The sequence below is a fragment of the Sciurus vulgaris genome (assembly GCF_902686455.1).
Source record: "Sciurus vulgaris genome assembly, chromosome: 2".
Classification (NCBI taxonomy): Eukaryota; Metazoa; Chordata; class Mammalia; order Rodentia; family Sciuridae; genus Sciurus; species Sciurus vulgaris.
Window position 1 is genome coordinate 107,296,448 of NC_136462.1, and position 15,478 is coordinate 107,311,925.

Here is a 15,478-nt window from a genome sequence, read left to right on the forward strand (position 1 = left end):
GTGAGTTTCAACTCAGGTACATGGCTTCTTCCACCCTCTCTACAGGACACCAGCTCCTCCTGTCCCCACCTTACACTTGGTTGGAAAGTGTGACATCCTTGGAGCATCTCTCAGTAGTGACATGCAGAGAACACAAAAGATCATCTCTGGGGCTGGGGAGATTAGCTCAGTTGGTAGAGTGCTTGCCTTGCAAGCACAAGGCCCTGGGTTCAATCCCCAGCATTTCTGGCATGTGGGTGAGGCTGCCTACCATCATTACACACCTTAGGGCAGGGACCTAGGAGTGTGGAGCATGTACCCATCCTGCTCCAAATCTACACCAAAGAGCTGAGCAGCCCATCACTGACCACAGCAGTTCTAGTGGGAACTGGGAGGACTTTCACCTGTGCATACGTCTAGGACATCTTCAGTTTGAGCAATCAGGCTACATGGGATTATAATCCTGCCACCAAAATATGATAAATATGGTTACTATAGAAAAGGATTTATAAAACAAGTGGGAAAATACAGAGCACAGATTATATATTTGCCCCATGATTACAACTATGTAAAAACAGTGTGTTTGAATAGGTTGGAAGGAAATCCAAAAATATAAAAATAATTACCATGTTGGAGCATAAAGATATTATGAGTGAATTCTTCTAAATTTATTTCTTATAATCTTTTAAAGTTGATTCAGTGATGAATCAAAAAATAAGTAACAACCTTCCATCTCTGAACAGGCCTTCTTGAAGAGTTCCAGAGAGAAAACTCCCTGGTCATGTCTAGACTCTTAAAGAAATAGACTCTAACCCATTTGGTGAGAAAAGTCTTTTTAGGCTGAGTTTAGAAAATTTGTACTCTGTCACCAGCTCATCCAAAAACCAGCTACAAAACTTCAGAAGTCATTAAATCCCCTCTAGACCTCTATAGGAAATCAGACAAAAGGTTAGTTAAGGACAGAATTCCGAAGCTTTCTTTGGGCTTTTGTTCAGTGCAATGTATGTTTTACTTTCTACAATGTAGATATGATTATTAAGTACTACAAATGATTTTTTATCATACATCAGAACACCAGCCCCTCCGGAGTGTGGACTCCTTCAGGTCAGTTTTTATACTTAGTTTCCAGAAAAAAGGATCTCCTGTTTGTCCTCCACAGCTTACTCTACCTAATATTGCAAGTCTTCAGTAGGACTAGTTTTCCCCACTCTGAGGCAGAATGTAACTTCTGGAAACAGTTGAAAAATCTGGTGGAGAATCTGGTGAGTAAGATGGAGAATCAGGTGGGGCACTAACATTTTAGGTTAGAAAGGAAGTAAAAAAATAGATTTTCTTATGTAGCTCATAAACGACCATTGAAAAGTTCTTTGAACAATGACAATGACGTTGTTCCCATGATAGCAACTCAGAAGGGAGGGCCAAGTTCACTTGCATATACAGTGTAAGTTCTATGGCTTGTCATTGTTTTAGGGAAAGTTCTTCTAGTTCTCTCACGTGTGGCTGTCATAAAAATATGTTAATAAATAAATAAATAACTCTGCTAGGATACCCAGAACCTTTTGCCTCTGCCAAAATAAATTCTGAAGTTGAAATTCAAAACACAATTTGTTTACCATTATTATAGAATGTGCTTACACCGCTGAGATGTTTATTTTTAATACCTTCGGCATTTAATCTTTAACTCCTCATCTGCTCTGTAAACAGCAAGTCCAAGCAAGGTAAATAATAAAAATGTTAGGGGCTGGGGATGCAGTTCAGTGGTAGAGCACTTGCCTAGCATGCACAAGGTCCTGGGTCCCATTTCCAGTACCCACTGTGAAGTTCATAATACCTGGCACTTGAATAGAGGTTTCAAAACATTTCTGCATTTGAAGATGATGAAAGGAACTCTCACAAGTTCTTACTAAGTAATGAGACCCAGTCCTCATCTCATCAGGAAATGCAAAGCACTACATGTTCTTTCTTTCATTTAGTCTCACATGAGCTCATGACATGCTAACGAGGTACATATTCCAAGTCATAAAAATGCTCAGTGCTGCTCACTCACTAGTCTAAGGACCTGCAACAGACCTCAAACTCGGAGATTCAGCTGTGAAAGGAAAAATAAAAAAAAAACACCATGCAACATAGAGGGCCATGACATTTTCACTGCACGAAGGAGTTGAAGGGTAAGAAAGAGAAGTTTAATTTGCAGCCTCACAACTCACAAAGCCATCTTAACTGGTGTTTGGATAGCTACGAATAGTAGCAGCTGCGTGCAGATTTTCCATTTTAGTAGCTTAGAAATTCCATGGGTAGAAAATACCAAGCAAGTCCAGTTCTTTGGGGAGACTCTGTGAGAGGCTGTGAATTTATTAGTAAATATTAAAGTCATTTGCTGGGTATGTGGCTAAAATTTAGATATTCCTGCTAGTGAGTGAATGGGAGGAAGTGCTAGATTCCCAGGACCACACTAAGATTTTCAATAGTGGCTGCAAAAAGCTGACCTACAGGTTGAGTTTCTGTGGTCCTTCAGTGAGAGTGTAAAATTGGCAGATCTAGCATAAAAACCTGGATTTCCAGTTTCTCTTGAAAAACAAAATAACTTGGTAATATGGTCAGTTTAACTATATGGCCCAGGGTCAAGTAGTGGTGCCTCTTGGGAAGAGGCATTCCATATTGACTTTCTAGAGGTCAGCCTTCCCCACCCCCAACCAGATTATACCCTGACATTGGAGTTTGCAACCACTGAGAAAGCTGTAGAGCCAGCAAAACAGTGGAAGAGGTGGCCTTTACCTTCTGCAAACATCTGCTTCCCACACTTCTCCATCTCTCTCCATCTGCTGCTCTATGGGACTTGTCCAGAGAGGAGGCTGTGGGCTGGGAAAGATTTTTCTACTAAGATGGCCCATCCACACTTGCCCAGGGTATTGTCCTGGCTTCAGTTCTTTCTCTAGCCCTCTGACTCTATCAAAACTTCCGTGCTTTATCCCATTCCTTTCCAGTTTTGTTTTGTTGGATTGTGTTGTTTTGGCTAGGAGACTTCAAGCAATCTGATAAACTAATCAGTGCAAATGAACTAGGTTACCTTCCCAGAAAACATATTCAAAATGGATTCCAGATTTTATAAACACATACCAGGCCTCCATGCAAAGGAACTTACCTGTGGTCAGCTATCTATCAGGTTTCTAAGTCTGTTCTTATGTATTTGTATGTATAATACCTGCAATTTATTCACAAGAAACAATCGAGTAAGGAAAAGAAAATATCTTGGACATTTTTTTGAGGTAATGGACAATTCCGATTTATGCAAATATTTCTGCATACTTAATTCACAGAAACCCTATCAGTCCCAGATTCTGGGGCCAAAACATATAGCAGATCTATAGACATGGGTCCATCAGTTATGGCCTCTGGTCATGGCCACAAAAGTTAACTTTCTTAGCAGAAAATGAGAAAGTCATACTCTATGAAGGAAAACTTAGATGTATGTTACTGGTAATTAAAGCCAAAGGAGACTTTTTTTTTTAATTGTAGAAGGACACAATACCTTTATTTAATTTATTTATTTTTTATGTGATGCCAAGGATTAAACCTAGTGCCTCACATGTACTAAGCTACAACCCCAGCCCCCAAGAGACTTTTTAACTTTTCTCAACAACATTCACTAAATTATGAAGATATGTAGATATATATGTATTTTTCATTTCTTCAAGCCTCCTAAAGAAAAAAATACAAAGAACTATTTCTGGTAGTGTTCTTGGTTTTTCCAAGATGAAAAAGTGTCCCAAAGCGAGTTTTCAGGAGGAATATATGAAGTGAATTACAAACTGTACATTGTGTTCATGAGTCAGAAATGACAGTGTTCCTTATGAGTCACAAGTGAATACTTCTTGTTAGGGCCTTGGGTACAGGTGGAGAACTTTTCTAATATGCTACCAGTCTTCCAAAGAAATCACACATACACACACACACACACACACACACACACACACACAGCAGTACAGGTGCCCTTCCCAGGGTCTGACCAAGGACCTCTGCTCTCTGCTCCATGCTCATTCGCTGCCACACCCACTGATGGTGATGTCCCTTCCCTTCTTGTTCTAAGCAGTTGAGAGACACAACAGAGCAAGCCCAGATGTGAAACACAAAATGAAGTTTCTTTTGGCATGATGGATTCTTATGTGAACTTTAAATATTGTAACTATTATAACTGGAGTTTCTAATTATTCAAGATGCTGATAATCTGTCCTAAGGAAACTTCACATATGTAATGAACAATTTTTCAAGTCAGGGAAGAAAGTCATTTAAATTTTGGCCACATGACTCTGGATCTGGGTGATCTATCAATGGCACATCTCCTATTTCAGGACAGCCAGCAGTTTCAACTTTTCAGTAAGTGAGTTGTGTCCTCAGCAACCTTATCTGATGCACAGATAGTCTCCTGGAGGCCCACAACATACCCATCTGTGCTGATGGCAGGGAGCCATCAATAGGTAAGTCACACTCTGTCCTCCGATAAGTCAGCTCTGGAGAGGACTCTACCTTAGGACATGCCTCCATACATCCACTGAACAATCATCTACTTCAACAGCAAACGGATCAAATTGACCATGACATTTCTGAGGTCTCCAAAAAGGCACCCCCCAAATACTTTTTGGTCTGCCCAACAAGAAGAATGAGTTCAATGAGAAAAAGTTAATTTTCTCATGGCACCACTCAAGTAGTTAAATTCAGCAAGATTGTTGAAGCTCTTGACATAAATACATTGATTTTTTTTTATTTTTAGAAATATTGAACCATGGGAAATAATTACAACAATTCTGAAGTACTAGCACTATCACATTGCCTAAATTCAAATGGCCCAATGCCCAATTAAGTAGTTCCACCCAAATGCACATTCAACATAAATGATTTTCCGTGGGGTTTCCAAAAATAATGTGGGGTAAGATGACTGCTTAAATCTTTAAACTGGAAGGGAACGTTTATTTATAAAGTATTCTCCTAGGAGCAAAGGTGATATGATTTTGAACTATGTAAAAAGTAAAAGCTTTGGGCCAGGGCGCCTTTTAAAGGTTTTGTTTGTTTTTGTCGGGTTAGTACCGAGGCTCTGGTGGCCCTTGGTTAGGAGTCCTTCAGACCGGTCATGCGGGATATAGATTTTTAAATGAAAGCTGTGCCTAGTATCATTTTGACTTAGCTTCACTTTCACAGTCCTTAAACAACGACGAATCGGAAGAGGACGAGTTCATCCACCTAAGCAGGGCTCTTTGAAAAGAGGCAAGTGTGTTAACTATGAAGGCTTGTAGAACTTTTTTCTTTTTCTTTTTCTGAAGGGTCGCCAATCCCTTGAAAATAGAGTCCTTGCTTTTGTGCCTCGGAAGGAAAACTACACCACACCAAAGCTCAAGGGATGTGGCTAAGGTTATTGGGAGGGAGGAGGAGTGTGGCCGGGCTGGGGACTTGGGGTAGCAAAAAAGTTACATACGAGTAAGGGAGAGGCAGCCAATTCCGTATGTTTCCAAAGTGCCAAAGGAAAAAGAACAACACCACAAAAAAAAAAAAAAAAAGTGAGGACTTTTGGCGTGCAAACTCAAAGAGTTTCGGTCACCTCGCACTTGGGAAGGGGTGGGGCCCTCCACGGGCGGTGTTTACTCGGCCTCTTGGGCGCAAAGACCCAGACGACCCGCGCTTCTCACCCGTCCAGCCAGCGAGGCTCCAGCCTGCACCCCGATCACTTTCGCTCTCCGTCCGCCGCCAGGTGCTCTCCCTACCTGGCGCCCCCGCCTGCCTTTGTGCGGCGCGCGGTCCCTAGCCAGGGCAGGCCGGGCCGCCTCCGCGGCGCGCGATGCCAGGCGGGACAGCTGCGGGTGCTGCCCGCCACCGAGCAGCGCAGGGGAGGACAGCGAGCCGCCTGCGCTGGTGCCAGCGGGCGGGAGGGGACGGTGAGGCGGGGAGGGGGCGCAGCGGGCCGACTGCGGCGCAAACGTCCCGGCGAACCTCGCCCGGGATGACTAGGACCCGAGGGGCACAGGCAGCTGCCCCAACCTTTCCCAGCAGGAAGAAAGGGATCCTTCCCATTGCGGTGCCCCTGAAAACAGATGTGCCCGCACTCTGGCTTCCGACAGCTGGCAGCCATAGCAACCCGGCCACAAAAAGTTTCGCGACGCAGCAAACGACTTTAAAGAAAGTTTTCCTTGGCCCCTCGATCCCTCTCCCCCAGCCCGGGTTTACCGAAAGTAGCAGGAAACCAGAGCTCGCGACGTGCCTACTCCTGCGTCCACCTTCTCCACCCCTGGCCTGGGCAGCGTGCCCAAGGTGGGTGCCCCGCGCTGGGCTTCCTGCCCCTTTTCAGAGTCAGGAGTCCTGGGACGCCGCTCAATCAACTCACCATGGTGACTCGCGCTGCGTTCGCTCCTCTGCCGGGTCCGGCTGCCTAGGAGCTGGGACTGGAACGCAATCTCCTGGGCGAACTTCAAAAGTTGTTTCCCCTCGCCAAAAACAGGCTCCCGACACCCAAGCACTCACAGGAGCCAATGGGAACCCAGGGGGGACTCCATCCAGGCGGGATCCGCGGCTCTAGGTGAGGGCGAGACCGGGGCGATTTAGCAGGCGGAGTGCATGCTGCAGAGGGCTGGGATCTACTTGGACCCAGTGATCGCCGACCGCCTAGATGAGTCCGATGAGCTAGGCTTGTGTGCCTGCCTAGTTCCCCCGGTTCGCTCCTCTTTCTTCAACCACTTAATCCGTACTCCTCTGGCTCAGCCTCGGCTCGGGCCGGGCAATCTGTCCATAAATGGAGAATTCAGCTCAGGCCGGACCAATCAGAATTTGTTTTCGAAGCGTCACTCCTCAGGGAAACCGTAGTAGCCAACAAGCTTGGAGCGCTGGAGTTTCCAAAGACCTCTGGATCCTGTAGTCCTCTTTCCGCGCCAGCCTGCGGAGAAACCTGCGGACCCAGCTCGCCTCTGGTAGTAAGACATGAATTGTTAGAATTGTTAGGAAGAAAATTCTCCGTGAAAGAGAAATAAAACTCTCATTTTATTTTTAAATGTGAAAGTTAGAATAGATCTGACTTCCTAGCTAAAGTTGCATGATTTTCCTAGAAGTTTTTTTAAAGGAAATATTTTATCAGCAGTAAAAATCGGAGTCGTGGCAGCAGCCCAAAGGAAATCCTTTTTCTTTTCTATGTCTGGATTGTGAGGAAAGTAAAAAATCTCATTCCACCCGGCACCCTTTTACTTGAATTTCCTTGGAAAACTAAGGAAGTTCCCACCCCCCCACCCCCCCGGAAGTTTTGATGGTGAAGGTACACGTGCACTCAGCAGGGTACTGGGCAGAGATACGTGGGAAGGGGCGCTTCCAACCTTAGTTGACACACCTCTGTTGGAAACAGAAGGGCGATCAGCGCTATGGACGTTCATTATTCCAGAATGTCCAGTTTCAGGAAATCAGTGGGACAATTACGAGAAAGTGAGTTGGGGGAAAGGAGAATCCCAAAATAAAGGCGAGGGCGGGGTCTGATGTTATTGTCTAGGGAGCTGAGAAAGTAAACTTGGTGTATCACAACAGGGGTGCCTCTTGAAATCTGTGGGAGGTAAGATTTAGAAAGGCTAGGACACAGAAAATCTTTATACTTAAGAAGCAGAAAGCATAGTGACTTATACTATGATTTGCTTTATAAAATTCGGTAGTAGCCCTTCATTTGAATATAGGATCATAGAATAGTGAAGGACTTAAAAAATCATCTTGCCTAGAAAGGGTTAAAAAAACATTAAGAGTGAAACTTTAACATTGAGAGAGGGAAACTTTAAAATTGATGAAAAACTAAATTTGAGGAATTAAAATTAAAAAAATAAGAAAACATGGTGCATCCATACAATGGATTATATCGCATTCAGTCATAAAAAGGAATGAGGAGCTTATCCATGCTGCAGCTAGAATGAACCTTAAAAGTTTATCTTAAGTGAAAAAGGTCAGGCACAATAGTTCACATATTGTATAATTCCATTTATATGAAAGTAGAGAGTAGGGAAATCTGTAGAAACAGTAGATAAGTAGTTCGCTCTTGCCTTGGGGAAGGAGGATGGGAGTAATTGCTAATGGGTATCTGTTTTCTAATTGAGGGGATGAAATATTCTGGAGTTAGTCAGTGGTGATTGTAAAACTTTGTGACTATACTAAAAATCACGGAATTGTACATTTTGAAAAGGCAAATCTTATGGTATGTGCATTATCTCAGTTTTTTTTAATGAGAGAAAATCATATTGTCTGAATTCTTGTAGACATCATTTATGTAGTTATGAAAACAAATATAATTGAATTGTCTACCCTAGGACATAGGCTAGTCGCTGGACATATATCTGGTCCCTGCCTTTGCCAAGTTCACAGTTTTAGAGGTGAGGAGATGGGATAAGTTAAAAACAATATCTGAGTGTGGTGGCACATGCCTGTAGTTCTAGCAGTGTGGTGGACTGAACTGGGGGTATGTCAAGCCCAGGAGTTCAAGGCCAGCTGGGCAACATGGGAAAACCCCATCTCAAAAAAGAAAGAAAAAAGAAAATTTATTTGACATCAGTGCATAAGATGAAGTGGAAAGAGGAGAGTGTGATATCCCTTGAGAATCACTATGTACCAGGCATTGCTCAGGTACCTACAGACATGATTTCTTATATTCTCATGTAAGTCTTAAATTCGTATCTCATTAAGAGCATGTCAACTTCAAAATTCTATCAGGTTTTTTAGGAACTCATGAACATAGTTTACCAAAAGGGAAATTTGAGTTGACTGGTCATACAAGAAACACAACTTAGGTTGGAAATAGCACATTACCTAAGCCATCATCCTATCCATGGTCAACCCTGAGTAGTAGTTAAATTGACATGGATTTCCAGATATACAGACAAAGGCATAATCCTTTTGTTCAAGCTTAATCTCAGAATCCAATGGAACACTGAAAATCTCAATAATCCATTGACAGTGTATCAATCTTGGATTTATTAAAAACTACCTTGAGGTATTTAAAAAAACTTTATAGAAACACACTTGTATTATCATTTGAGATATTAAAAAAAAACCAAAAAACTTTGTCATGCATGGTGATGCACACCTGTAATCCCAGCTACTCAGAAGGTTGAGGCAGGATTGCAAATTCAAGGCCATCCTGGACAATGCAATGAGACCCTTGTCTCAAAAGAGCTGGGGATGTTGTTCAGTGGCAGAGTACTTTCCTGGCACGTGCAAAGCCCTGGGTTCAATCTTTAGTACCATAAATTGAAAAAAAAAAAAAAAAAAAAAAAACACTTTTTTTTTTTTTACACTTTTATTTGCTCTAATAATCTCCAGTTTCAAAAGCTACTCCCAGTTTGGTAAGCAGGACTTTGATGAGGATGAAAGCTTATGTTCACTTTTCATGATTTTATAATATAATCCCTTTCTAGATTGAAATATAATATGTACATGTGTGTGTTTATATAAAGTTTTTATATCTAAGCAGTGGTTAGAAGATTATGAGATTAGTTGCACATAAGCCTGAATTTGAAGTCTGACTTTTCCATTTAAACAGCTGTGAGATCTTAATTTCTCTTAGTCCCCTTACTATGAAACAGATTGATGTGAGTATAAAATGAAATTAGTATAAAGATGGTCAGCAAATGTAATTCCCTAGTTTCTTCAGGCTTACCACATGTTTGTTATAGGTCAGAATTCCAGCCTGAGGTCCAGGTTAGATCAGATGGACTGTGCCTTCTGAACTGCGTGCTGAGTGGTGGGAGCTGTGGGTGTACCTTTCCTCCAGGGGGAGTTAGTTAAGAATGCTTGCAAAATTCTCAAGATGCCATAACTGCCCAAATGTTAGGAGCTACAGCTCTTGATCATACTCATTATGCTTCTCTGGGTCTTAGTCTCTATCATTGTGTTTATCTCGAGGAATATAGATTAGAACTGAGGCTAATACTTTAAAAGCAGAGTCTCAGCTTAGATTCTCAAAACAGAACCCACTAATTCACAGTTTGAGTGTAGAATGTAATGTATGGTCATGTGATATAGCCTATAATTTTCAAGCCCTCCCCAGCTTAAAACTACATTATCAATTTTGGCTAAGGTGACCATAACTCTTGGTATAACTGGAAGAGTCCTGGCTTATGTCTTTTTCTCAGTGACAATTTTCCCCCTGCCACATGTTATCTCATTATATAGTCCAAGGGGAGCTCCAAGTTTTGGGCTTAAGTTATCCACCTGCCTCTGCCTCCCTAGTCCTGGGACTATAAGCATGTTCTAGGCTTTCAGTGAACTTACTAATTGACCCTGCTTTCCTTGTCCAAAAGTCAAAGTGTGAATAATAAATTATAAGCTCACTCTAGATTCTGGGCTCAAAATATATATTTTTACATCCTCATCTTTTTAAATGCATATTTTAAAAAATTTCCTGATTTCTGCATCTAATTTTCAGAGGATTCATAACATGGTGTGGACATTTTTTTCTTTCTCTTTTGGTATTTGGGATCAAAACCAGGGCCTTGCACATGCTAAGCACATTACCTACTACTGAGTTACACCCCTACCTCCAGATATTTATTCTTATTCAAGGCCGTAGTAGCTATGATTGGGAAGCGACTTTCATAACTGTAAAACTTATTCTAGACACATGATGGAGCTATTCAGATGAGACTTAGTACATACCTTGGCATGATTAACTGCATTTTATCTACGACTGAATGAAAAGGAACAAAGGAAGAAAGCAAGCTGGATATAAATAACATTTCCCATACAAATCTATCAATGAAGAAAAAACACCACTTATACATTTTGGAAAACAATCAGCAAAAACATCGTATTAGACAGTAAAACTAGTTTCCATGTCAATACTATAAAAGAACATCCTGAATGAATTCACAATAACAATTTAAGGAAAATTTTGTTAGCTACATGTGGTGGTACAGACTTGTAATCCCAGGTACTTAGGAGGTTGAAGCAGGAGGATCATATGTTCAAGGCCAGTGGGCTATTTAGTGAGACTCTGTCTCAAAATAAAAAATAAAGGGCTGGGGAGATAGCTCAGTCGGTAGAGTGCTTGCCTTGCATGCACAAGGCCCTGGGTTCGATCCCCAGCACCAAAAAATAAATAAATAAATAAAATAAAAAGGGCTGGGGACATAGCTCAGTGGTAGAGTACCACCAGTTCAATCCTTGATTCTTCCCTACCACCCTGCTGGGCAGGAGAAACAGGGAGAAAAAAGAAAAGAAAGAAAATATTTAGTGGAAAAATTAGGCCAGAAACCTTTAAGAAGACATTAATGAAGCAGAGACTTGTGTCACATCACTGTGAAATATCCCGTACACTCCCTCTACACTCCCTTTCTATTATAAACAGGCGCCATTTATTAAGTTCACTAGGTAATCCTTTTATGGAATGTGAGAGTTACATTTAGGTACTGGAAGTGTAGCTTAAGGGTTCAGTATGTATGAGGTCCTGGGTTTGATCCCTAGCACCACAAAAACAAATAAACAAAACAAACAACAAAAAAATAAAAATAAGAATTATATTTATATAGTTAATTCAATTTTAAACATTTTTTCTAATGTGTTGATTTATGAAAATGATATTAAAGAGAATTTCAGTGGATAATGTTCTTTCTGACTAATATGTGTTGCTGTCATTATTTTTATTAACATAAACAAGTAAAAATTATTTAAACATTTTTAAATTAATAGCATGTCCACATGGAATATTATATTTTTTCTGATTTAAATCAATATTGTCTGTCTTTCTTCCAGTTTCTTTTCTTTTCTTTCTTTCTTTTTTTTTTTTTTTTTTTTTTTTTGGTACCAGGGTTTGAACCCAAGGGCACTGAACCACTGAGCCACATCCCAGCCCTTTTTATTTTTTATTATGAGACAGGGTCTCGCCAAGTTGCTTAGGGCCTACCTAAGTTCACTTTGAACTCATGATCCTCCTGCCTCAGCCTTCCAAGCTGCTGGGATTACAGGCATGTGCCACCAAGCTCAGCTCCAGTTTCAATCTGATTTTAACATTCAGAAGATAAATACTGACTGCTGGACTGCGGGAGGTAGCTTCGTGGTTGAGCACTTGCTCAGCATTTGCAAGGTCCTGGATTCAATCCCAGTACTGCAAAACAAAACAAAACAAAAAAACCCTGTCCATTCTCCACATTAATGAAATCTTCCTTTCTTCCCTGCCTTCCTCCTTTGTTCCTTTGCAGTGGTATGAATCTAACCTGCGAGTATTACCAGTTCTGGTGCTCTGTGATCTATCAAGGAATGAGGCAGTCTGCAAAAGCAAGCTGTGCAGGTAACTGAATCTCTTGGGTCAATTCTATGTCCAAGAAATGTTTTCTTTCTTTTTCCCCTTCACTGTCATTTTTGCTTTCTTGTTGGATTTTGTATATTCTTATAAGATAGTGCAAATCTTTGCTGGAATAAGGCAAAGCATGTATCAATAAACAGACATTTTAAATACTGAAAATAGCAAATCACTCAATGAACCTGGCATTTTTTAAACACCAAAACTTTTTTTAACCTGAAAGAAAATTTTTCTGAAGCAAACTAAATGTTTCATTGTCTTCTGAAAATATGCTGAATGTCAAGCAGCTTTGCTTGAAGACTCAAGGTCATCACTGTACATGCTGATTATTGCACAGACTTGCATAGAACCAAGGTCCCTGGGGACCAATGAATGAAATGACTATTTGTCAGTATACCTCGTGGTTCTTGGCTGTTTTGCTTATACAGTTCTCCTCTATCTATCTATTTATTTTTAGAGTTATAGCCTCTGTTGTTAGAGATTGTTTTCTCTTGCTATCTATTGTTCTAATTTAGTCTCTTTCGGGGAACAAGGAACAGAAAAGCACATGAGTCGCTTTGGGGGAAAAAAAGCCCATGGCTCACTGGAACGTTCCTTCTTGGCCTCTTAATTCAGTTTCCAGGGAGAGAGACAGAGAATCCAACTCACTGTAACTCAAACTTTTAAAACATGCCACCTAAGTCATAGGTCACTAGCAAGCCTGGGAGGGCCCTTCTCAGACCAGGTATCTGTCCAGTCACATTCCAAAGAAATGCTATCAGAGGTGATGTCCTAAGGCCAACTATCTCATAAAAAGAATTGGGGAATAGGGACAGAATCTCCAGGGAGGGAACAGGGTAGGTGCTTTAAATTTAGGGCAGGCAGCATTTGCTGACTGCATCTGTCTACTGCCTTGATTTGTACACAGTTGTCTTGGCGAGGCCATGAAAGTAGTGCCATTCACCTCTACAGTAGAAAAAAAAGCATGGCCTTTAGGATGGTCATTGTCATTTCACCTTTATTGTCATACACCTATAAGTGTGTGTATGTATTTAGATGTGACATCATTTGGTCTTTATTGACATGCAGTTATAAATGTAGTTTCTCTATATATGCCTATAAATATTTGTGTATATACACATGTGTGTGAATACTTAAGGTGACATTTTTCAAGAGGTCACAAATACTCAAAGGGATTTACTTTGAAAAGAGTGTTTCTCGGTGTCAATGCTCAACTCGTTGACAGCATAGTTTTCAAACCACTAATATTTCATTCACCACTGCACAAACATTACTCAGCACTCTTGGCGGTACTAGAGAAGTAGAAGATGATGCCTAATAGTATTCATTTCCTTACATGTACATCAAAACATCCACATTGACACAAGAGATCCTGGCTTCAAATATAACGTGCTCCCCCAAACACACAACAATGTCAGATGTATAATATCTAAAACAGATGAGTGCACTTTAAGGAGAATTTCTATTTTCAGAGATCAAAAACGTAATATAGAATTTCTAATTGTGTCTTGTCTCTTAGATATTGTTTTACACTATAATTCTAGTATTTAGATAGCTTTTAAATGCAGGCTTTTTACCAGGCACGGTGGCTGCATGCCTGTAATCCCAGTGGCTCGGGAGGCTGAGGCAGGAGGACTGAGGGTTGAAAGCCAGCCTCAGCAATAGTAAGGCGATAAGTAACTCTAAATAAAATACAAAAAAGAAACCAACCTAGATGCCCTTCAGTTGATGAATGGATAAAGAAACTGTGGCATATATATACAATGGAATATTACTCCGCCATGAAGAATGATAAAATCATGGCATTTGTAGGCAAATGGATGAAATTGGAGGATATCATGCTAAGTGAGATAAGCCAATCTCAAAAAACTAAAGGACGAATGATCTCGCTGATAAGTGGATGAGGACATATAATGGGGGGTAGGAGGGGTTAGCGTTAGGGCTAGGGTTAGGTTTAGGGTTAGGGATAAGGAAGATGGTAAGAATGGAGGAAGGAAGGACTGTATAGAGGGAAAAGAGGGGTGGGAGGGGTGGGGGGAAGGGAAAAATAACAGAATGAATCAAACAACATTGCCCTATGTAAATTTATGATTTTTAATTAAAAAAATTTAAAAAAAAAAGAAAATACAAAAAAGAGCTGGGGATGTGGCTCAATGGTTGAGAGCCCCTAAGTTCAATCCCTGGTACGCCCCACCCCCTCCAAAATTTGGGCTTTGCTTTTCCAGTGGAGCAGAGTTGACCACCAATCTGCTGGCACTTGATGATATGGTTTGGGTGTATTTACCTATTTATGTTTTCTTTATCTGTAAAAACAAAGATAAAAATCATATCCTATTCTTTGTTCCCCACATAGCATTGTTATGAGTGAGAATAAAACCATATAAAGTGATCAAAACAGTGACGGACACATGGCAAGTTTTTAGTATGAGGCTGAAGATTCACCGTCTTCTGCACACCTAAGGAATTCCTTCTTTGTCTCAATTGCTTTATATTTATGAGAGCTACACTTCCCTTTTTCCTGGTATTTGCACTTGAATTTACCCAGATTCCACTAATTCTGATACAGCAGCACGGTTAAATACAATGTTATGAACAGAACTGAATAAATACTGTAAGTGACAAAGACGATGGCACAATGGACCTGGACTGTGAACTGGCAGACAGCGTCATCAAGAGATAGCTACAAATGTTCTTGTGTTGCCAGCTTATTATTATCCTACTGCCACTTAGGAAAGGTGGCTCGTGCCAGTAACCTCAACAACTCAGGAGGCTGAGGTAGGTGGATCACAAGTTCAAGACCAGTCTGGGCAACTTTTAGAGATCCTGTCTCAAAATAAAGGGAGTTGTCGCTCAGTTGTAGAGTGCCCTGGGTTCAATTCCCAGTAACACACAGAAAGAAGGAAAGAAAGAAAGAGAGGGAGGGAGGGAGGGAGGGAGGAAGGAAGGAAGGAAGGAAGGAAGGAAGGAAGGAAGGAAGGAAGGAAGGAAGGAAGGAAGGAAGAAAAGGGAGGGAGGGAGAAAGAAAAGGCTCAAGGATATTCAAGGGTAACATCTTTATCTCTGTGTAAGTAAATGCACAAAGATCAAGGGCCACAGGAGATGACATTTCCCTTTTACCATATTAAAATCTTGGAAATTCAAAAATAAAGCCAAACATTATAGTAGGTGAAAGCTGATGACAGAAGGAATGCTTTAATA

At 41.0% G+C, this 15,478-nt stretch overlaps 1 protein-coding gene across 1 annotated transcript in view; it reads right to left on the reverse strand.

The window, feature by feature from the left end:
* MYO1E (myosin IE) overlaps nucleotides 1–6,743 on the reverse strand; it is a 189,310-nt gene extending 182,567 nt beyond the window's left edge. Inside the window, exon 1 of the mRNA XM_079125860.1 lies at nucleotides 6,350–6,743. Within this exon, the coding sequence (XP_078981986.1) occupies nucleotides 6,350–6,352 (3 nt within the window). The 5' untranslated portion in view covers nucleotides 6,353–6,743. The remainder of the gene's footprint in view (nucleotides 1–6,349) is intronic.
* Between the last annotated feature and the right edge of the window lie 8,735 nt (nucleotides 6,744–15,478).